The following is a 24633-nucleotide window of genomic DNA, read 5'->3' as shown; positions in this document are numbered from 1 at the left end:
AGCACAGGGGGTGACTGCAGGCGGCGTTGAAGCTCTTGAAAAGCCATCTGCTGTGGTGGTTCCCACCTGAACGGCACATGCGCCTTTGTCAGATCAGTAAGGGGTGAGGCAATGTTAGAGAAATTCTCCACGAAGCGGCGGTAATACGCGCATAGTCTGAGGAATCGACGAACTTCCTTCTGATCACGCGGCGGTTGAAAATTGGCAATGGCGGATGTTTTCTCGGGATCTGGAAGGACTCGTTCGTAGTTCACGACATGGCCTAAAAACTTTAACTCTTCGAATGAAAAATGGCATTTTCCAGCTTTTAGAGTAAGGCCTGATGATGTTATGGCCTGCAATACTTCCTCGAGGCGACGCAGGTGCTCCTCGAAAGACGGGGCAAAAACGATGACGTCATCCAGGTAGACCAGAGAAGTTTTCCACTTCAAAGCCGCAAGAACGCTATCCATGAGCCTTTGGAATGTCGCGGGTGCCGAACAAAGACCAAATGGCATCACCTGGAACTCGTACAGGCCGTCTTGAGTAATGAATGCTGTCTTTTCGCGGTCCCTCTCGTCTACCTCAATTTGCCAATATCTAGCCTTCTGGTCCATGGAGGAGAAATATCTGGTGTTGCATAAGCGATCCAAGGCATCGTCAATTCTGGGTAGCGGGTACACATCCTTTTTAGTGATGTTGTTTAACCGACGGTAGTCAACACAGAATCGTAAGGTGCCGTACTTCTTCACAAGCACGACAGGTGCCGCCCACGGGCTCCTCGAAGGTCGAATAACGTCGTTGGTGAGCATTTCTTTCACTTGTGTGCTGAGAGCCTCACATTCTTTAGTGGACACTCGATAAGGTGACTGCTGGAGTGGTGGACAATTTTCATCAGTAATTATGCCATGTTTCGCAAGATGAGTCCGCCCGACGCGTGACGACAACGTGAAGGCACCACGGTAGCGATTGAGCAGTTCGCGCACTTTGTTGCGCTGCTCGAGCGGCAGGGTTGGGTTAATGTCGTACTGAACACCAGGAGGTATATCAGGCTCAGTCGTTGAAGCAGTCGTTAAACTGTGCATACACCTAGTTTCACTAAGAGCGTCAATATATACCACAGTTGTCCCCTTGTTAAGGTGCTGGTGTTCGTTGGTGAAATTTGTGACAAGAACGTTCACCTTGCTATTTTCGAGGAAGACAACCGCCCTGGCGACGGAAAGTCCTCTGCCCAGAAGCAACTTGCTTGCTTTCCACTACACCCTCAATTTGCCTTATTTTCTTTGAGCCGACGGATACCATTACACTGGAACGTGGAGGCACGGTCACGTGTTCGTCTAGAATGTGCAGCGCCGCTGAGAGAGCACTATCGACGGATATAGCCTTCTCGGTCGAGAACTTCACGGACTGCGATTGCAGATCAATGACGGCACCGTTTCCAGTCAGAAATTCCATGCCGAGCATAACGTCCCGAGAGCACTCGGCTAGCACTACGAACGTTGCCAGAAATGTTTGACCTTGCCCGGTTACCCGCGACGTGCATGTTCCCGCTGGTGTGATCAAATTGCCCCCTGCATTACGTATCTGTGGGCCGTTCCAAGCGGTTGTGACCTTTTTCAGTGCCGCCGCAAATTTTCCACTGAGTACAGAAAATCGGCGCCAGTATCCACCAGCGTGGTTAAATCGGCTTTATCGACCAAAATCTCTAAGTCGGCTGTTGCTAGCGTCTCACGCCCACACAAACAATATCTCATCTCGTTCGTGCCAAAACCAGCAATGAGAAAATGTCCTCAGATCCGTTTTCCCGCACCCTTAATTCATTAATACTCCATCACACTCGTTTCTTTGAAAATTCTGTAACACTCCCTTGTCGTCACCCTAACTCCTTCGGCCTTCCCTCATTCTCGCCGTCACAATGAGAACCATTAACATTAGTAATTTTTTCTCATTTCAGATATATGCCGCTGTTACTGAGTCCACTAGAAGGAGACTGTTGTTCGTTAAATTTGCTTCCGACTCTCCGAAGTTCTCCGTGGTTAGGAGTGTCGAAAAAATTGAAAATTGGTTGTTGGAGAAAGGAAATGGTGCAGTATTTGTCTCACATCTCGGCAGACACCTGAACCGTGCCGTAAGCGAACGGATAAAGGAGGGATTGAAAGAAGAAAGGAAGAGGTGCCATAGTGGAGGGCTCCGGAATAATTTCGACTAGGAATGGCGCCGAGAAATAACTTTCGGACTACGGTCGCATAGCGTAGCCGAACACTGGTAGGAGCCGGGTCAGACAAATACTTCCGGCAGCGCCTAAAACGAACTGTGAAAAAACGATCGGGACTCGACAAGGTAAGTTGTTGGGCGAGTTGCTGACGATATTTCATCACTACAGCGCAGCAAATGGGATATAGAAGGACACACTCAGGGACACAACACAGAGCTGATCGTGTTGTCAGGAGCCAGGGCTGTGTTGTGTCCCTGAGTGTTTACTTCTTCTATGTTCCGTTCGTCGCGCCGTAGTCATGGAGAATCGAAGTCTTGAAAAACGCGGAAAAATTCTTGGCATGACGCCCGAAGTAGCCGTTCAGAGGATAGCCCCGTTAAGAATTCAGTCAGGAAACTTTCACGGCTACCACTAGAATATAATTTTCAATTATTATTTTGCCGAGCAACCCGCCACTGCACAATTCTTTAGTTTTGAAAGGGCGGAACGACTACCTGCTACGCCCCACAGTAGAAGAAGAGAAAGTTGTCTGCAACCAGGGGTCACGCCTGATTAGCCTCTGACCGAAGGCGTGCGGCGTAGACGACAGAGTGGATAACAAAAAGCTAACCCCCAGCTTCGTTAAACTAAACGCGACGCAGGTACTCCAGCGCCGTATGTGTGGCCTCTTCGCCAGGACACTTTTAACGCTGCTACAAGCAGTCTAAGCCCCAGCTAGCGTGACGAGCTTTCTGCCTTTCCATTTGGCCAAAGCTGCTGCGAAACCGATTTGCCGCCGCCGCGGTGGTGTAGTCGTTATGGCGTTCGGCTGCTGACCGGAAAGACATGGGTTCGATCCCGGCTGCTGTGGTAGAATTTTGACAGAGGCGAACTTGTACAGGGCTGTCTACTGTGCGATGTCAGTGCACGTTGAAGAACGCCAGGTGGTCAAAATTATGTGGAGGCCTCCACTATGGCGTCCCCCATAGCCTGAGTCACTTTGGGACATTGAACCCCAAAAAATTAGCATCTTTCCACTAGGGTGAGGAAGGCGCGCTACCCACTATAGAACTTTGCTGTCGCTGGCGTGCGCAGGTTTTGTCCTTTTCCCGCGGCTGCAGCGGCCGCGAATCATCTTTTCTCTCCTTCACCAGTGCACCGCCAGGCTTCACCTGTACATGTAATTGCCTTTTCTCAAGTTCCCCACGTAGTTCTAGCGCACTGCAGGCTAAAGCTGGCAGGTGGGGGCGTCAAGCGCAAACAGGACAGATTTTTTGCTCACGAAGCATTTAGTGCAGGCGCACTAATATCACTAAACTGATTCAAGTGGCAGTAAAACACTATCACGCACAGAGCTTAAAAGCAACAATGTGCTTTACAAAAGACAAGGCAAGGAAAAGTAAATGACTTAAGATTTACATGCAGCGTATAGTTAAATTAACACACGAGTAATGGCGGTGCAATCGAGAAAAAAGATGCACAATTTTACACGATGGAACAAGGCAATACAAAAAGAACTAGAGAAGATAAAGAAATCGAGCCATGCGGACAAAGAATTTGGACTGACACAGTCCGGTCGCAATGAAAGCTGCAGCGCTGCAGATGCTCGCTGTGGAGCCGATGTGATGTCGCGGTTGCCGGTGAGCTTGGGCTGCGCGTATTCGGGGCCTCCGTCGCCGCAAGCCACCTATGAGACACCTGCCAGAGGCTCGCTTTCCGGCTGCATTCTTGGCTTACTGCACACTCATCGCATGCACCTACTTCTTCTAGGAAATCTGCCCCTCGCGTTTTGTAGCGAAAGCTAAGCTAACCTACTCAGCGGAGCATTTCGGGCAAGCTTCGGTAGTCACCACTTAATATGAGCCACTAGCACCGAGCCACAGGTGTCTTACCGCTGCGCCGCAAAGTGCGTTTCCTCAAAATCCAATTTTCAATTTTCTGGGTGGTTAGGGTGCTCGACTACTTATCCGGAGTTCCCGGGTTCGAACCCGACCGCGGCGGCTGCGTTTTTATGGAGGAAAAACGCTAAGGCGCCCGTGTGCTGTGCGATGTCAGTGCACGTTAATGATCCCCAGGTGGTCGAAATTATTCCGGAGCCCTCCACTACAGCACCTCCTTCTTCCTCTCTTCTTTCACTCCCTCCTTTATCCCTTCCCTTACGGCGCGGTTCACGTGTCCAACGATATATGAGACAGATATTGCGCCATTTCCTTTCCCCAGAAACCAATTATTAATAATATTATTATTATTATTTCTGTGCCTTCCTTTCTTCATTCCCTCCATCCTTTATCCCTTCCCTTACGGTGGGGGCTCGGGTGTCTACTGAGCTATGTGAGATAGTTACTGCGCCATTTCCTTTCCTAAAAAAATTGGCTGTGGTTTAGCTGTGGTCAACTCTGGTTGAATTGCGAAAACTTCGTTTCATCGGCACGTTGTCTACACAGCGTCTCATTCCGACACTCTCAAGATCTCAAACAGATTTCTTCCGCAGTTGGAGTCACACCGGGACATGGCACGACTTCTGCTAGCTGCATCTTCGTTACGACGCTGCTCGAGTCGTGCGGCAAGTTCTTTTTGCGTCTCTTGAGCGCGTTCTCTCTTCCTCGCTTCTTTCTGTCGTTGTTGTGCCTCTTTCGCGCTCTCCATATCGACTACAATATACTGAGGCGAAGCGCATATATATATATATATATATATATATATATATATATATATATATATATATATATATATATATATATATATATATACCCACCGAGAGGCGACGCCTCCTCTCCCTCTACCCCCGCGGAGCACATCTGGTCGAGCGAGCGGCGACGGAAGCGGCGTCGACGGCGGCGCCATCTGCTGGAGCGCGGCTGCGGCGTTGCTAGGCAACGGCGACTCAAGGTCGGCCACGGCATACGACATACGGATTACGACATACGGCATACGGCACGGTGAGCCGAAATGGCTCGCTGGCTGGTGTAGTAAAGCATTTGCTTTAAAACCAAACAAAGCAAGTGACCCGCCGATATACATTGGGTTCATTTGGCGTTGACAACGTTGTAGAGGCCGTTCATTTTCACGAAAACAAAAGGCGCACAGCTGGCTCCCTGTGTCAGTGGCCACCTTAATCTCGCTATCATGTATACCCCTTTTTAAACATCAAGTGCGATGCTGTGAAGGCTACGGAAGTAGTCCGGAACAAAAATAAATTAAGGTTGTATCACTGCGCTCTGTTCTGTGGCCGTGTGCTCTAACGCGTCGCTGCGGAGAATCGACATGCAACTGGGGTTACGTAGGTTCAGATCCGCATGGTGGAACTTTTTTTCGCACTTTTTTTTATCGCAAGTGGCATTTCGCGTGACTTGAAGGAGAAATCTCGTTTTGTTCAGAATCGCTTGATATTATGCCGCGTTCTGAAATGAACTGCATGCATCTGTTCATTTGATGCATAGCGCGTTAATGTGAGCAGTCCGAAATCCGTTGTCAATGAGCTCGCAACGGCTTTTGGTCAGCAGTCATGGTTTCCTTCCCGATACTGCAGCATTGTGACTTAGATGCAAGCGAGAGATTTGTGTAAAAAGATCACGTTCTTTCGTCGGGTTAATTAATTAGCACTGTGGTGAGTGTTCCGCCGTGGCCCGATTACAAGTGGCCGTCTGCAACTTCCTTTTCTGGCCGTTGCCGAGGAACCCACTCCTTTGTGGGCCTCTCTTAAGGTACCTGGCATGTTATGCCATAGTTCCGTGCAACCGGGTTAGCGGCGATGCAGTTTTCGCAAAAAGAGTGTGGGACCGACTTTGGCACTGTGCTGCAGAGTAGCCTAAAGGACTTGGCGAAAGCAATCATTTTTTAGTGATCATAAAGTTCAGAATGAAGATTTCTTTTAATTTAGAAATGAGGTTTATCATACATGAGCGCAGAAAACATATTCTAGACATCTTAATCGCCTCTTTTATGACTGTATCTATGCAACATTCAGGTGCATATCTGCAATTCTTTTGTTTTTCTTAAGATATTTTTCGTTGTTAAGCAAAGCGCGTTTTCTTTTGTCATTGAAAAGAGAGCTCTATAACTTGGCTACGATATGCGGCAGAAGAGCAGCATATTTAAACTGATGGGTGAAACTATTTATACACACAACACCCCAATATGGCCTGTTTTCCTGTGTAAAGCGTTAAATTTAGAATATAGTTTTGATTCACACAGTGACAGAAAATAGTACTGCCTCAAGAGTTATAGATTTGTTGTCGTGCACAAATGCATATGAAGGCAATACATAGGCAAGTCAGCTTGTCTCGATTTTCCTGCTCTCCTAGAAGAGCGGAAGCTGCCCAGGCACGATTTTCATGCAGCCAGGAAAAAAGTGTTCCCAGCTGTGGGAGCGCCAAGTAAGAATGCAGTAAAAGTTGTACAACGCTATGAACAAATATTTCGAAAGAGCAAACAATAAATGAGACAAGACAAAAAAGAATGTTGACCCCGAATGTTTGCGAGAAATGGTTTATTCTGGAAACAGCAAGGCATGGATCACAAAGCATACAAATGAAATGACACGTGCAGTGGAGGTACACCAACACACATTCAGTCAAGCGCTCTAAAATATAAAAAAAATGCGCAAGCCATACAACAACATTATTTCATAAAACGCGAACCTGATCAATGTTTGGACAGGATTCAAAAAGCAGTGCATTTTCAGTGAACAAAATCAAATTCCTGGGACATGTACTAACAAAGACATGACTTGAAACAAGCAAATTCACACTGAACTGAGGAAGAGCCAGCTTGAAATCATTCACACCCCGAAAGATTAATGACAAAACACAGTACTGGCTACCTCAACACTGGCACTGCAGCATTACATAACATGTCAAAACGACCAGAGATTGACAGTAACGCAAGACAACACCAAACCAGGAATCCCTTTTCTGGACATGTAGATCAGACACCCATACATACCTTTCCCAACCCTCACACACAAATGAGGCCCATTCTTAGGGGTGTTTGAGTGTTCGAAATTTTTGGACTGCAAATTGAATAAATTCTTCTTCAATTAGTCGTATGAATTAAAAATTACATGTTCAAAATTATTTTAAACGAATCGAATTTGCTCTCAGATTTTCAGATATATTTCGAATAATAGACACAACGCTTGATTAGGCTCCACTGTATTTTTCTCCACTGAATCTCCCCAAAACTGCACACATTGATAACGTGTAACATTATTCATATTCTAACTAGAAAAAGCACTATTTACACTACCTTAAAAATTGTACTTCTATACAGACACTATTAACACGACCACGCACAACCCCCCCCCCCCCCCCCCCCCAAACCACGACCAACACAAACACCTCCTCCTCCGCCCCCACCACCACGTCCTTTACATCCACTTCAACACCTAAACAAGCTACTGCCTGATACAATTTGATGCTAATGAGCATGCGCTTTTACACACATGCACACACATGAGTGATCACAGCATGCCGATGAGTCCTCTCTCTTTCCTCGGTAGACACACACCCACATGCACACATATTTTCTCCTTTCCACTCACACACGCGCAAAGGTCATCACAGCATGCTGATGAGCCATCTCTCTTTTCTCAGTAGCTTGTGTATTACAGATTCATTGGAAGTAAAACAAGTTCCTTTCTTGCCCTGAAGAAGTCAGCGGCTTCTTGCACGAAACCTGTTGCACTGTACCCAGCATGTACAGAGTCGATAACAGTTTCGAGTGCTCGGGCGGTGTGCTGCGAAGCAAATGAAGTGAAATCTTTTCGCAGCTGTTTTCGCAGCGGTAAGGCGCAGGTGCCTGTGTGGTTCACGTGTCTATTCTTCTTCTCTCCAGCGCAACCATTATCAGTGAAAGTCAATACCTTCTTTAGAATTCCGCTTTATGTCCCTCGAATGGCACCTTTCGAGCACTCTAGACAAGTGCGATCGACTCTGTACAAGGATCAAACGGGCCCCTTTGCCCGAAGGCGCAGACAATCCCGTTGTTAAACCTTTCAAGAAGGCATCCTGAGATGACTTCATGGTCTTGTCCTGCCACACGTATTCTTTTGTATGCCCTGCTTTGACCCAGGTTTCATATAGGTAGATGATAAACCTGTAAATGCTAAGCAACCGAGCGCACGAGTTAATGCTTCTAAGTAAACAAACACACTGAAGCATGTAAGCAGGCAACGCACTCAAACACACTGCTGACCACTGTCTCACAAACAGCCGCTTAAAATACAATCGATAAAAAGAATTTTTTCGGCTTTATTGCTCCCTTGTTAGGGCTTATATTTCTCGGCCAGGCAGCATTTGGTAGCCAGTTTATATTCACTGTATGTTTGCATAGGATACTTGACTAATTCGGCAACATTTGAACTCTCTTCCCTTGCGGCGACTGCTAACAAAATTTGCTAACGTTCGCAGCAATAGCGCCAGTAACTCGCCACACCGGAGCAACGGGCAGCGTACAGTGGGTGTTCATTCGCTCCTGCGGTGGCGACGAGATGGCACCACCCATTGCAATGCTACGACATTTTTGGCAGTTTTGTTGTGTTTGTTTGCCGCGCCAATTGGGATTTAGCGATTAAATCTGACCCGTGCAGACACGTGCCCCAGCCAAATGTAGAGGAAAACTGGCTGTGAAACGTCACCTCTACGAAAAGGTCGGCAGCAGCAACGTTGCCTAAACAATTTCTTTTAAATGGGTTATTCTGAAGCAACACGCACTGTTACGAATACGAGGTTGCAACGCTAACATCAAGCTGTATATGAAGCCAGTCTAAACGTGCTGCGTAAGAAAATAAGCAAGGAACGGCTTGTACCTGCCCTTTCTTCGGAATTCTTTGATCGCCCGCAGGTACCTGCGCCGCCAGGCAATGATGTAACTTCGCTCGATCAGCACAAGGTTCCGTTTTCTTTTTTCAAATGAGAATCCGACGTACTTCATCAACCTCCACAACGTTGTTTCCTTGAAGTTCGGCAGGTCGTCGTCCTATTTGACAGCCTTTAGCACACTGTCCAGTGTTGCGACTTCCCTCTTAGCGTACATGCTGTGCATTTTCAGACGGATGGCATGGACTGAGAAGCTATCATTCTTGACTGTTAGCGAGCTTGAAATCTTCGCGTCGCGAGGTCTTTTCTTCGGAGACGCCGAAGGCCCATACCGACGCTCAGCCTTGACTTTGGCAACGGTACGGGGAGATACTCCGGTAGCCTCGCTCGCAGCACTCAGTGCTTTTCGAAGACTTCTCCGGGAAACGGGTCATGGTACGGGAGTACACAATTGCAATTACTTTCTTGGCGTGCCTTGACAGCTTGGGTGTACGAAACTTCGAGAAAATGCGTACAGGAGAGGTGGCCGCGGCCGCTGTGCAAGACGCCACTTTTTAAAAAGTAAAAGGGAGCCGGAAAAGTAAATACGGCAGCCAGGGTAGCGGGGACAGCGAAAACGTGTAATAGAAAAAGACGACAAACCCAAAATACAAAATCACAGATCTCGATCGATTCGCTTGCAATAAGAGCGTTTTTTTGTCACGCTGATGACAAATGTATTATCTACGAAGGCTGCCGGCAAAGCATATGTTATTTTTCGCTCACCACAAGCAACGCACTATTTTTGTGTCGCGGATGCAGGCAGCGCAAAAAAGAGCGCTAGCTTTGGCAGCGTTGCACATGATGTTTGAAACTGAGTATAGCTAGCGTTGGTGCCTAGCTGCAGAAACTGCAGGATTGCACTTGTCTGCTTATGACAGCAAATGCGAAAGCATTTCCCTGTTCTCTTTGTTGCTTCACTTGACATATTCTTTTGATGTAGCAGGAGCTACACTTGAGTATCAGTCGACAATTTCGCGGTACATGGGAGAGGACAGTTGAGCGCATGCGCCGTTACCATGGCAACCAGAGAGGAGCAGTTGGTGCGCCGCGCGCTTCGTCGCCGCCCTCGCCGCGGCCGCGTGCCTGCTCCACCGTCGAAGCTGAATGTGACGTCACGCGGATGAGCAGTTGTGCGCATGCGCCGGTACTATTGTTACCATAGAGACCCCACAGCTGCGCAGCGTTTGTCACCACCGCCTCGCCCCACACCACTCTATCACCCGAACCACGCGTCGTCGCATGCGCAACATTGCGTATAAAAGGCGGAGATTAATTGGCGGCTATATCGCAACGCTTGATATGGCTGCACAGAAGGAGATTCCAGCCGCTGCTAAACGGCGGTATGGACAATATAACATTAACTCTTGCGATCGTTAGGTTGTCGACTGACAGTTGGCTACTCAACAAAGAGAGAATGAGCGTCAGAAGGCGAAGAGAGCAGCGGAGATGCCCGAACATAAAGAGGAATGCATTGCTCAACGGAGACGCCAAACTGCGGGAACTAATAGACGCCGAATAGCTGCAGAGATGGAGCCTATGGAAGGCGTCAGTCAACGGGAACCAACTGAAGAGGATGAGAAGGCCCGTCGTGTGACTCATCACACCATTCGAGTTTCCGAAAGCGCAACTGTGACCCGGGCATTTGAAGCAGACATTGTGAACAATCCGTTTAGACACATGTATAGTGTGTGCTACAGGCTGTGGCACGAAAAGGACTTGACACCAGTGAGTAATGCAATGTATGACACTTTGCGTTTGGCATTTCCAGAATGGTCGGATGAGAGTGTGGCGAGTGTTTGGGGAACGTGCAAGGGCTTTCTGGTCAAGCAGAAAATTCCAGTCTACAGTGTAAGCCATGGGTATCGGTATCCGTCCATACGGCCTGCTTTGCCAGTTTTGAACGGGGTGGCCGAACGTTTGCTTTCTCCTCGCATTCCCTTTGTTGAAATCCGACGTCTAATGAGCTGGCGTAACGGCCAGTTTGGCATAAAGGGACCTGGTGTCAATGTTCCGATTACACGGACGAAACGTTGAGGCAGTTGCCACGAAGTATCGAAGACGAGTCAGTTGTGGTTAACATTAAAATGCGCATGTTCGCTATGACATTCTACTTGTCTAACATCGTGTCGCGAGAAATGCTTGCTCCGTGGGTGGAAGTGCTCAGAGAATCGCCTCAATACCAGCACTATGGCATTTGTATAGACGAGGGGAGGCTACGAAAGTCCACGACGAGGCCGTCCTTCCGGACACACAGGAAAATGTGGAAGAGTGCCCGGACCTAACAGCTGCTTTATAATCCAAGGAGTCTACGTGGCAACGGGAGCATCTGTCAAGCAGACGATTGATGCGGTTGCCACATGTATACCAACCTACGTCACGGCTTCACAGTTGCATGTCAGTTTGGGTGATTTCAACAGGAAGCAGGACACTCTTGGTCAGTGTATGAAAGAAAAGTTTTACTTTAATTTAGCTTCGGACCCACACGTTCAGACCACACAATGCGGAACTACTATAGACCTTGTATACCAAAGAGTCACTACCAAATCGAAATACTGTATCGACAAAATTGAGACCGCTGCATGCTACTTCACTGATCATCGGGCAGTCTTTGTCTCTGTCGAGCAAAATGAATAAAAGATGTGTATACCCAATTTCTCTCATTGCTAAACACACTGACAACAAGCTCAGCCAAGGAAACGTACCGCCCGTGGCGTATATCCTGGCATAGCAGAGCTAAGCCACTGCCAACTTCGTTTATTTTCTGTAAATTTCATTCTTCTTGCTCTGAATGTTTGTTTTCCTAGTTTTTATCTTTGTTTAGTTATCTTTTACTTTTTGTTTTCAATTTGTTCCTTTTTTCACAACAGATATGTTGCATAATCAACTTTTACATTTTTGTTTGATCTACCACCAAGCTTATGATTGACAGTTCATGTGGACAACTTCCGTCCACAAACTTTCGCCTACTACACGCCACTCATGAGCCACAAAAGACCTTCGCCTTAAAAACCTGCTTTGATTGCGTTCCGCACACTGGATATATGCCATGCAGTAAAGGTAATTGACCCAACATTGGAAATGTATTGGCAAAGGCTGGCCCTACAAACGACCAGTGCGAAAGCATCCTCTTCCAATGTTGGGTCAGTTACCTTTGCTGCTTGGGTAGGCAGCGCGCCCACCTTGCCATCCGGGCAGGTGGGAGTTAACGGTTGATCGCGAGAGGTTGGTCACCCCAGTGAACACTGCGGCTTATTGCTGCAGTGCCGCGTGTCTGCCACAATGTTGTCAGCGCTAATTCAGGCTGCCCACATCTCTCTGTCACTTCTGCCACGTACCTCGAATCGCGATTATGACGTCCACTTACCCAGGGAGCCAGTTATGCGCGCTTCTTTTCATCAAAACCATCGGCGTCTAGAACGTTGTCAACGCCAACGCCAATGAACACAATGAACGCCGACAGCTTTCGCTTTGTATATCCTCGATTAACTGAGCTAATTCACATTCATTTTTCTTTCCGCCGCCAGGTCGTTGTAGTCATTGAAAGGGATCTAAAGGAATGGTGCGCGAATGCTAGAGCTAGATCTGTAAAGGAAAGCGAAGAGATCACGAGAGAGTTAGGACAGAGTGAGAGACACGGCTACGAACGAGCGGTGACTTACATGTGAACGTTGTTTTCGTTCAACATGGGAAGAATTGGCGGAGGCAATGCGAGTCTCCCAGTTAGAGAGAAGAAGTATGACCGAGACGGGCAGGGTGACCTTTGCAAAGGTGGGACTCAAGCCAGACAGATGGACTGAAACCAAAGTCTAAATCAGGGAAAGCAGGAACACCTTGGCAGTCTCTCCTCCTTAGAAACATGCACCCAGATTTTGACATAGAAAGAAGGGCCAGACTAGCCGAAACTCTACAGCGGAATATGTCTATGTAGATGCGGTGAATGGCAGAACGGCTGCGGTGGTAGACTCGACAGGCGATGGCCGAAGGGCGTCGGTGTCCGCGGCAGCCATCCGAGGCCGCAACTTAAGGACTGCGGAGGAAGTTGCGATACCAATTGCTTGCGTAGGAACGGAAGCCAAGTTCATAATTAGCGACACCAAAGTTTGCCATCCAAAATTTTGGAAAGGGTAGGATATCGTCGGAATCGGCCAAAATCCACACTCAAATAACGGACCCGACCGCGGTGGCCGCGTTTCGATGGAGACAAAACGCAAAGGCACACGTGTGCTGTGCGATTTTAGCGCAAGTTAGAGATCCCCAGATGGTCGGAATTATTCCGGAGCCCTCCAATACGGCACATATTCCTTTCTTCTCTCAATCCCTCCTATATCCCTTGCCTTGATTGAACGCGAGGGTGCCCAGAGGTGCGGATGTGCTTCACATGGGCTGTGAGAACTTCCTGCTTTATTCTCCCAGTTATTCATCATAGTGCCCGAAATTCTTTTCTCAAGCCTTCATGAACACCAAAGGAGTCTCTACGATGAATTTTTGGCCTGTGAGTGCGCTTTTTTTTTCACAAGCGGCTTACGATGTCCTCCGAGGCGCAGTAGCCGCGCTAAGCCTAACGCTGTCTCGGCGGAGCACAGCGGAGCGGCGTTCCACGTCAACGCATCATATGGCCGACGCCGCTGCCTTCCCAGCCAGCAACAGCAGGTCGTGCTCGATGCCTACGGCAAAGGAGGGAGGCCAAGAACTTTCCGACATGAAACCCAGGACGCCACGCCCGGAGTCTCTACCACCCACACAACGGAGGGAAGCCTACCGCACGGGATGCAGCTGGAGGACCCGTACTCCAACCCGTGTTCAAACTGGACGACACAAGACTGAAGCCTACCCGAAGGCCACGCCATGGTTAAGGATGATCGACGTAAGGAAAAACGATTTGAACCTGTATCGGATGCAGAAGCCCACATACCTGCGGAAAGATTACGACCCGCCCTCCCTGTCAAACTACAGAGGCTGCCGCATGATGATTAGAAGGTAGTAATGAGTCTACGCGGAGGGGGACGCTGCACAACTACGGTAGGTCACTACTTGCTGCTTTAAAATAAAGCTCTGCCGCCAATTAACTCACGATGCCAGGGTCAGAGTCAAGCGGGAGCACAACATCGCTGTTCTGAGCACCCCAAATCTGGACCTCACTGTACAGATATGGAACATCAATGCAATAAATCTAGGAGCAAAGGAATATTCAACGAATGCTCAGGAAGCCTCACAGACACCCATGTAAAGGCCTCATAATCGGCGCCTTACCGGTACCAACAGAAGGGGAATTGCTGAACTGCACGGAAACAGATCGCCAAACAATAAACATCGTTCAAGCGAGGCCTTTCGGCACAAAGGGGGCATGCCTAGGCTATTTACCTTTTGAGGGCAAAGCAGTGCAAAGGTTTGTCTACCTCAGTGGCATAAAATGCAAGTGTATATCATTCCGACCAGTGATTCAGGTCTGCGGATGCTGCCTGAAAACACGACACCGTGTTGACATATGCCCCACTCCGCAGGAGAAAAGATGCTACAATCGTAGAACAAGCAATCCTCAACCAGTACATGTCGATTGCAAAAAGCACTGTGTCGTCTGCAAAACTTCCAACCACTTCACCATATTGAGACGAACTGTCCGGCAAGACAGAAACATTACACCAAAAGAGGGAAAAAGACAGGCAAAACTGACGAGGCCGCAATCCAACGCCATCCTTATGGAGATGCTTCTGTAAAGAGCACACTTCATCATCAGCCTGCCTATATGTTTCTATAGCCCATGCAAATACATACATTGCACTATAAAGCACTCGTTGAAAACATCCAAAACCGCAATAAAGTAATCTCATGTTTTTGCTAGCAGCACTCTAAATTACTGCAACTGTAAAATTCGGGCGGACTAACACTTATTACTCACATGATTATGAGTGTATTCATCATTTAATTTTTTCTCCACTTTAACGTGCACTATCGACAACTGGTTTCCCATACAGAATCTATGCTCCATATTTCCGTCCTGTCTAGTAACATGCATCATTTTGGCAGATATTTTTCGTCGTAGTAATCGCGGTCTCTGTTAAATTTCTTTCATTAAGCTGCACGTTTTATTTCATCGTTTGCCCTATCCTCTCTTTCTGTTCCCCCACCTCTTTCATTTCGTTTCTCCATTCTGCCTGCTATTCTTTATTTCCGCTGCCCCAGCTCAGGTGCTTCAGTATCATTGGCAGATGCCGGCGCTAGCAAAAATCTTGTCCTTCCTGTTTATTATTATTTTAATAAAAACCGCTTACTACTATTACTAACACAACACAAGTTATCTGCTCTTCTAAGAACTCGTAATAAATGGATCTTCACAGATTTGTAGTGTCTGCTGATTATATATGGGCTCACAGGTCTTCTAATGCAGATTTCCGTCTCACTGTCCGCTTATGCCGCGGATCAGTATAATAGCGCACCAAGTTTGCCAAAGTTAAAGAGTCGTGGCTCAACGCTGGTGCCTGTTTCCCAGGTATAAATCTGGGCGTCCTCATTCAGGGCTCTTGTAAGCCTAATGCCTACAAACAGCCTCAAATGTGTAAGAAACAGTCGGAGCGTTTACATTCAGTTTTCCGTCGCATTCCATTCAATAACTTTCTCTCGGGGGACGGATCAACCGGAGGCTACCAATATTTATTTGGAAAGTCCTGTAGATCAAGAACAAAAATCTCTTCTGTTCTAAACATAAGGCACAGCCAGTTATTCCTTAGCAGTATCGAACACAGCGCATATTTGATATTTTGAATTAACCGCTGGAGAGAAGCGTGTCAGCGAAAAAGCTTACCATAATCTTGTTACCCTGCTCATTCAATAGGCCTCTTTATATGCTATTTGAGGCAGTGGAAAAGGTCAAAAGAATGCATGGAGAAAGAAGGCGCATATTTACAGTTGCAAATACCTTACGATGCTCTCAATAAAATAAAAATTCAGTTGCCGCTGCGAGAATTTTGAATATAGAAGGGCGCTGTCTGCAGCACTTAAGTGAACCTTTTTGCATTAGGATTTCAGACTGCTCATTAATGCTGTTCGCATTCTTCATGAGCGTGTGGTCACTGCTTTCATGACTGCAGCTAGGGTTTTTGTAGCGATAGCTACATTACGGTAGCATTTCGAGCCTTCAGCGTGGCGGCGCCGTGGCTGCCCCGTCACGCTGTCACGTGGTTGGTCAGATGGTGTGGAGCAGCTGCCGGCGGCGCGGCGCCGTTGCTGACCGCGTGGTTCGTCACGTGGAAGGTCATGTGACCAAGTTCCAATGAGCCAGCTGTAGCTATCGCGTCACTCCAGGTTTAACCAAAGCTAAACTACTGTCAATTTTTCTTTTTGCAAAGCCAATGCACTTCTGAAAGCCAACGCACTTCAGAGGCGAATATGAGCGTTCGTTCTCTTTCCAGTAGGAAAATATTGGAGACGCTCATGTGCAATGTGAGTGATGTTTCCAGATTGGGGAGCATTCTCTTGATCCTGCACTATTCCGCGCCTTGTGCAAGGTATCTTGCCAGAACATGGCATCAAGGTGAAAGCACGCGTCCCTCTATTGCCAACATAGATATTTATGGGTCTGCTTGGCACTATAAACGCTTGTGTTTCATTACAAAAGTAAGCTATTTCGGACCACTGCAAAAATAAATGAAAAACGCCACTGTTGCTTCCCGCGAAAAAAGCCGCCGCAAAACGATAATACAGCAGTATCCTACAGGGAGTCCACAAATTCCTTCTTTATGCTCGTGAGCCAACAAATTAAGAGCTAAGAAGGGCTGGTTTATATATTGGTTTTATTTTTCGTCTGTCTAAATTAATTAATGTTCTTGTTTATTACCATCCAAGGTCTGCTGAGCATGAAATGCTCTGCAGTAAACGTGAGAAAAATACTAATAACTAGAGAACTTATGAAATCGTAGCAATGCGCCTGCGTGTATCACGAAGCGACTACAGATTGTCTTTCGATGATGCAAACACTGACCCAGAAAGAAGAATTTTTGTACACACATTCGCTGCTTCCAGCAGCTTTTCATAAAACCTAAGCGCCTCGCGAAACACAAAAAAATAACTGCAGATTTCAACTCCGTCCATCCCATCTAAACCTAAGCAACGCAAGCCCGTAAAGTCTGACAGTTGCCACTAGCGACAGCCTGACATTGCGTCACCATCCTTATGGAGCCAGACCTGTCTACCCCGGTGGCCAGCATAAGCAGACACATGCCGAGACTTTACTTTAACACAAGCGCTGAGCGTCTGCTCCAAGAAGAGTCTATAAATGAAACTCTTCGAAGTGATAACATCTCATAAATTGGGCTCGTGATCACCGGCTCTCAAACAAGGGGACGCTCTGTCCGACTGGAGGACAGATATTGCTCCTAAAAAACCAGATCCATAACGGACAAGGCGACGCCTTTCTGCGCTCTGCCAGCATGGATCCACGAGCTACAAATTTACCTCCATAAAGCAAACAAGACCACCAGCGTCAGAACCAAATACAAAACATAAACGCATATATCATATGTGGGAAGCGAGAAAAGTCGTTCCAGTGGAGATTAGGGCGGCCATCTCATAACGACAACATGGAGGTCACATTCAAGGCACAGGCCTCCATCACGTAAGTGAAGCAAAATAAGTCGTGCAGCCTCGCAACCACCATAAGACACGGCACAGCAATGACGTGGTCTCTGCTGCATAGTTTACCTGATCCCACGCGAAACAGGACCGAGACTAGCTAAGCAATCCAGACACTGGTACCCTATAAGGAGAGCAGAACGGAGCGGCTATTCTAGAATAGCGACACCGAAGTTTTATGAGCTCTGTCTGTCGTCCCACTTTCTTCCACTATCTTTACAGCGAGAGCACCTCTTCTGATGCCGGTATGACCCAGTCAGAAGCAAAGCAAGCGCTACAGAAAATATCTAGAAGCCCGGCCACTGCAGCACACAACATTCAGTAACGGCTCCCGAAGAACGTAGACAGCCAAAAGATAGAGAAAATGACAGTGAACTACAACAGCTGCTAGAAGACCGGGACCATCCCACGGGAATTGCGGCACACAGACATCACCCAGATACAAAACCGACAAATCCCATATCGATTTAAAATTGCGACTCATATCGTTCGCACCCTGCCATCATTATAATAATCAATTATGCGCACTTCAGGAAAACGGCTTCTCTAAAATGCTTCCAATTAATCATGTCCTGTCCCAGGTGCTGTCAAGTTATCCCTACAAACTTCGCAATATTGTTCACACAACTGTCTCCCTGCCTCTTGTCACCCTCACCTCATTTAAGCATTCAGTTACCTTGTGGGCGCGTCGTTTATTTTTATTCACTTCACATGTCCTGTTCATCCCATTTCATTCACTAGAGCGCAACAAAGGTATCATTAACTCATGTATGTTCACTGACTAATTCTACACTCTTCTTCCTAACGTTACATCAACAGTTTTCTTTAATTCGCTCCCTCCGTTGTCCTCACTTTACCTTCAAGCCTTTTCGTTAGCCTCCAAGATTTCTCCCCGTACGTAAGTAGTGGCAATGTACAATGTTTTTATGCTTTCTTCTTGAGCGATACTGGTCAATGCTATTCATAAGCGTAGAGTACCTGCCAAACGCAATTCACCTGATAGCTTGTCTCCTACTGATTTCCCTATCGTGGTCCGCGTCTGCAAATACTACCTCCATTAAGCAAATGCATTTTCTGACAGATCACAGTACTTCATAGCCTATTGCAAATGTTCTGTGCCCTCCCGATGGTACTGAAAATGTGCATTTCTACACAATAATTTTGTCGCCCACCGTTCATATTTGCATGTTTAGCAGATCGATCATATTTTCAATTCTTTCGCTGAGCTATTGAGTCATTTAATGTCGTAGCAAGCTGGAAGCTACTTTTATATTTCGTTTCTTTAATTCCCAACCCTTTCCAAATCAGTTCATTAGTACCCTTGGAAACACGGGAAAAACAGTGCGGGGGGATCATGTCTTCCTGCCAAACAACCTTCTTGATTCGGATTTTACCACCTTATGGAGAACTACGGTGCCTGTGCAGCCGGTATAGTATATACAACGGGCGCCTCTACTGTGGCAGTATTGATGCCATAACTGAATTAAGAGCGTTCTTCCACTGCTGCTGCCCTGTCCGTTGGATCGTGGTCCACGTGGCGCCGGCGTGATTAAGGAACACTCAACGTCCACCGCTATGGACGCGAGTCGCGCTGTTGAACAATGTCAAGATTAGGTTTAGCCTTACAGAAATGAGCTCGAAAGTATTTTTTATTCGTATTTCAAGTACTGATCCGGAGTTCCCGGGTTTGAACTCGACCTTGCCGGCTGCGTTTTTATGGGGGAAAACGCTAAGGCGCCCGTGTGCTGTGCAATGTCAGTGCACGTTAAAGATCCCCAGGTGGTCGAAATTATTCAGGAGCCCTCCACTACGGCACCTCTCTCTTCCGTTCTTCTTTCACTCTCTCCTTTATCTCTTCCCTTACGACGCGGTTCAGGTGTCCAACGATATGTGAGACAGATACTGCGCCATTCCCTTTCCCCCAAAACCAGTTATTATTATTCGTATTTGAATTTATTTTTAGTTCTTTGAGATATACAGTACCTTCGGGTGCTGCGGAAAAAAGCAATATCTTGGCCTTAGAAAGGTAACAGCTCCTAAAGTATTTATCCAACCTCCGGAGAAAAAAAGAAAACAATGAAGGAAAGAAAACCGCAAAAAAAGTAGGAATTTCATTGAAGAGTAACCGAGAAAAACACAATAAACAGCATCTGAGAACGCAGTGCTGTAACAATCAATTTCAAAACAAGCAATATTAAAGCCTTTGTTTAACTTTTATAAGGAAAATAAAACTTAACAGATATGAGGATGTCTTGCTGTAAAGATTTCCAATAAATATTTTTTCACGTGTGCTTTAAAGCTCACGATAGAATGACGGTCAGACTGCCGCCGCCATCACTCCCTTAGAAGAGCACCGTAAACGACAATGTGAGCTCGTAGGTTTGCGGGTCGTACTGGAGGCACGTGCTTTATTTGTCGCGTATTTTATAATAATTCATACTTCAGGCAAGAAATGATCACGCAGAGAATTTGTCGTTGACCAACGCCCAAATTAAATTAAAGGATATTCCCCTGTACTTTCCCTGCTTTCGGTTACTGATGGCTTCCTTAAGTGAATGTCATAACGACCCCCTGGTGCCCTTACCATTTAGGTTAACGGGCGTTGGAAGTAAGTAAAAGCAACAGCTTGATAGCTTTCATTACAAATACGTATACAGCCGACGCGCCTTGCAAGTTTTCTCCTTTATTTCTGATATGTACAGGGTATTTAAAAAAAAAACTACAGATCCGTATTAGAACCGCGCAGCAAAGCGCTCGTAGGATAAGAAACATATTGAAGATAGCTGAAGAACGAAAAACTCAAACGTCAATCAGGAAACAAACGCACGTAAAGGAAATGAACCGTTGTAATATATTGCGTGCGGCGAAGATATCACCGATATCGTAATATGGTCACAGAAAAGATAACCGTAATCGAAACTATTGTGGATCCTGTGGGGAGGTGCAATTTACAGGGAACAGGCGGTTCCAAGTGCCGTAGAAAACGACTGTCTCAGACCAGCGAGTGTCATTTCTCCTGTGCTGAAGTTGCCATGAAGTATTATAAGATAAATAAAAACTCTTCATTCGCACTATTGCTGTAGTAAGCTTAGCGGCCATGTTTTGCCGCGGCTACGGACAAAATGTGGCCTCCGTGACGGTCCGCATCATACATATTCTTCCTACGAAACGACGTCAAAGTTTCGCCTTGCCAGAATGGCAGACGGGCGTTTCACTTACCAATAATTGCAAGCAGAGCAGCGACAGCAACGCCGAGGAAACAGCGAGGGTTGTGGCTATCAGGCGACTCGTCCTTCATTTCTGCCTTATATTCCTCATAGGCTTTGCCATTTTGCAATCTCAATGCCATTTTATTTCCTTACTAAAAACTAAAATCTGGATGCCCGAAATATTTGCGCGGTCTGCATTGTGCTGCAGCGAGCAAAAGAACCATGGCAACAAAGCGACGTCAAGAAACACTCTTAAGGTCAGAAGACAGAGAGCAATCACACAGCTGTCGTTAGGGGTTTAAATATCGTTTTTATCTTCACATCACGATCATATTACATTCCCGGTGAAGTTTTAAAAGCTTTGGTAAATATCTAGAGCAAGATCTTTACTTACTAGGGAACTGGTTGTGAGAAATAAGGGGTATGACGACAATGCCGTCTTGTGCAAGGCGTGGGCGCGAAGACACACGACTCTCCAGACGTCAGGCTGCAGACGCGAAGGCTATTTACTGCCACGTAGTTTGGTCTGTCTTGTGCTCGATTTACCTTTCTGCTTTCCTTACAGGCCGCTCTTTACCGCTAACGTGACTGGACGCTCGGTCGCGCCGCAATAGTGGTGACATGCCAGATATCCCCAGTTAGCTCTCGCCCTTAGCTATCAGCGCGAAACCAAGCAATGCCCATCCTGCAGCTCAGGTGCATTATAGCAAAAATCGGGTTTAACCAAGAGGGAGACTACTTTCCCAATCAATTATATTCACGTTTTAATTGCCACTGAAGGTTGGCAGCTGAGTGACTTGGAGTCTTACTGTAAGCACCGCGAGGTGTCCGAAACGGTATTCTGTTTACGATGCTAGTAACTACCCTTCCTAATCAGGCTAAAGAATTGCTACTCAGTGTTTAAAATCGCTGCTGTAATTGGCTTAGGAACGAACAAAAACAATGCAAAAGGTCCAAAGAAAGCGATGTCCACGATGCGGTCAGAAAACCAGTATTCTCTGTTTGCGTTGTAGGTTTGAGCGTACGGTGAGCAGCCATTACTACTGGGGCTTGCCGGCTAATCAAAATATTTGCGAACTTTAGTTGAACTCTGGCCAGCATTCGAGTTTTCGCCCAAAACCTGTGATTCTCCAGGCACCCTGACATTGATGGCTGATTTAGGGCTGTTTCTTGCAAGAAGGCAATGATCGGCAGTGGCATATTCACCGCAATTTATAACGGCAGCCTTCGTGCCCTCTTCTGACTAAACAAGCACAGTATATGCCACTGGAAAATTGTCAGAAATTTTAAAAGCACTAATTAACTACTGATATTACTTGGAGAATATGCCTCCTCTGCAAAAATAACATGTAGAGAAGAGAATCGAATCCATTTGATTATCGCGACTACAATTATAGAAGTCTTCTGTTTGAAAAGCTCGATACTGAAGCTCGATACCAAGGTTTCAGAAGTGCAGTATTTGTTGCAGGTGCTTTCATGCTCTCGACTTAGCATTTAAAGTTGCATCGCTTTTTCGCAGTTTTTGTTCCACGGTCCTCAAAAGAGGCGACTCAACGCGAGAAGTAACTTGTACGTGTGAGAAAAGGGGGTATTTGGTCGCCACACTTGTATATGAGGCAAGTGGCGTCAAGATTTATGAGGTTTCGTGATAAACGCGATCCTTTCCTCCGAAGCTTTGTTCGGCTGGGCCAAACTATGTTGTTTCTTCTGTCCACGGGATGCCATACAGTGCAAATTGATTTTTGGAAGAAGTGACCTTTGCTTTCCAGTTTCTGAACGCTGCCTTCCGTTTGGAATACCTTTGAAATGTAACGCGTAAGCAATTCCTCAAAGATTTTCTTGACTGTGTCTTCCCTGAGCCAATGTACCGATCGCTGTAGAGTGGAGGCCAAGGGGGAAGTGTTTTAAAAAGAATAAGAAAAATGGTGGTGCCAGCGAGTGTGAAGAAATTTTTCAAGTTGCAGACTGGTACGTTTCCAGGTAAAGAAGATGGAGAAGGGATTGCTTTCACCATCGGGAGCTCACTGCTCGTGTCTTAAACCAGACTCAATAGAACACGCCTTTATTAATTGCTGGTATGCGCTGCTCTTTTGGCACGTGCTCCAGCGGGCAATAAGGAAAGACTTGCCTATGAGGCCGTACGGGATACGATTTCTGGACGTTGAGCCGGATCTCTATATATACGGTGTTATTTTCCTTCTTGGCCTGCACAGTATTTGACGAAGCAGGTTGGCTGTACGGCACTGCGATGAAGATGCGTGGTCTGTGCGCGACTTCTTCAGAGAAAATGTATTTAGGCTGCGTGAAGCGTTCAACTGCCCAAGAAGCTGTCTTTTCCAGATGAATTTATCAGTCGATGGGACAGTTGTGTTCCTTGAAACGGTTTTGACTTTCTCATGTGAGCGAAACGCATGTTCGCTCTGGATAATTGAAAGTGCGGTGCTGAGCGTAATGTGTTTGTGACCTGTCGTAAACTGTCGAAACAAGCAACAAAAAAGAAAACAAAACCCTTCGTGGCCCATGCGCTGCTTCTCCGCCTTCGGTTGCGTCCCGCCTTGGGACGGAATGTGGTTCGAGCCCGAATTAAGTCGAATTTATTTTTTTATTTGAAACTTAAGAAATTTTTTCCGATAGACGGAAGACGGTGCTGACGCTTGGTCTTCAGCAGAACAAGCTCCTTACGATGTCGCATAAAAGTCTAAATTATGGAGTGTAACGCCCCGAACCGACACATGCTCGATGTTGACGCCGCAGTCTAGCGCTCTGAATTAATTTAGATCTTCTCCGTTCCTTGAACCCGCGCTTACAGCACGTAGCACATGGGCGTTCCTGTACTTCGGCTTCATAAAAATACGCCTGTCGTGGCCGGGATTCGTCCTGCGACCTTTATATCAGCAGCCAAACGTAAAAGCCACTGAGGTCAATGAGGTCCACATTTTAAAGAATGTAACAGTCCGCACGTTGTGAGTGTTGTCTTTTCTGCACCATAGCAGGTCAGTAAGATTTGCGCCACTTTGGGAATATAGGCTGAAAAACAAAAATAACCCTTATATGTGCTGCGCGATTGAGCCACTCAGGGTGCCACTTACAACAATAGCCCTTCCTACGGGAAAGTATGCGTAGGACAGATGAGGTGGTGTATCAACACACGTCTTAAATAATAAGAAAATTACTTCGATTCAACTCCGTCCACGAATTTGTTTCACCACTGCCGAGAATATAAGTAATGTTTACCTTTGTTAGATAAGAGCGATATATTGTACAAGCACACAGGCCTGCTTATGAGAGAAATTTGTGAGAAGTATCAAAGAAAGCAAATAAAAAACTGTCCACCTAGTGTCCACCTAGTGTCCGCCTAGTCGTTTTTGCTACATGATAATGAAGTTGTGTACCGAAATCAGACGTGGCAACACATGCATTTTTTTCTGTTCTTTGCCCGCGGTTCTGATGTATTGTAAATGTTGGCCGTGAATAAACTCCAGTTATGAGTCCTTCTGCACATCTCTCTCTTTACGCAACGTCTCTCGCGCTATTCCTTAATAAAGCATCACCAACTCGCTGTTAAGCTTTAGGGTTGTGGTACTGTATCATTTCTTCATAATCTAAGGTATTAAGAAATGAAGTCCCGCTAAGCTACTGATTAACATCAACTATTTAGCGAAAACGCACCCCGTGGTGGCGGCCCATGGGTGCTTGAGCCCTAATTACGTGATCTTGCTGCAAGAACCATTAATCTATTAAACAATCCATTAACGCCCTAGCCCCA

At 46.6% G+C, this 24633-nt stretch overlaps 1 protein-coding gene across 1 annotated transcript in view; it reads right to left on the bottom strand.

Moving 5' to 3' along the window:
- LOC144120007 (uncharacterized) overlaps positions 1–12495 on the bottom strand; it is a 35098-nt gene extending 22603 nt beyond the window's left edge. Inside the window, exon 1 of the mRNA XM_077652494.1 lies at positions 12398–12495. Within this exon, the coding sequence (XP_077508620.1) occupies positions 12398–12438 (41 nt within the window). The 5' untranslated portion in view covers positions 12439–12495. The remainder of the gene's footprint in view (positions 1–12397) is intronic.
- Positions 12496–24633: the final 12138 nt, after the last annotated feature.

This window comes from Amblyomma americanum, chromosome 2 (genome assembly GCF_052857255.1).
Source record: "Amblyomma americanum isolate KBUSLIRL-KWMA chromosome 2, ASM5285725v1, whole genome shotgun sequence".
NCBI lineage: Eukaryota > Metazoa > Arthropoda > Arachnida > Ixodida > Ixodidae > Amblyomma > Amblyomma americanum.
The sequence above is the reverse complement of the archived record's forward strand: the minus strand, read 5'-3'. Positions and strand labels throughout refer to the sequence as shown.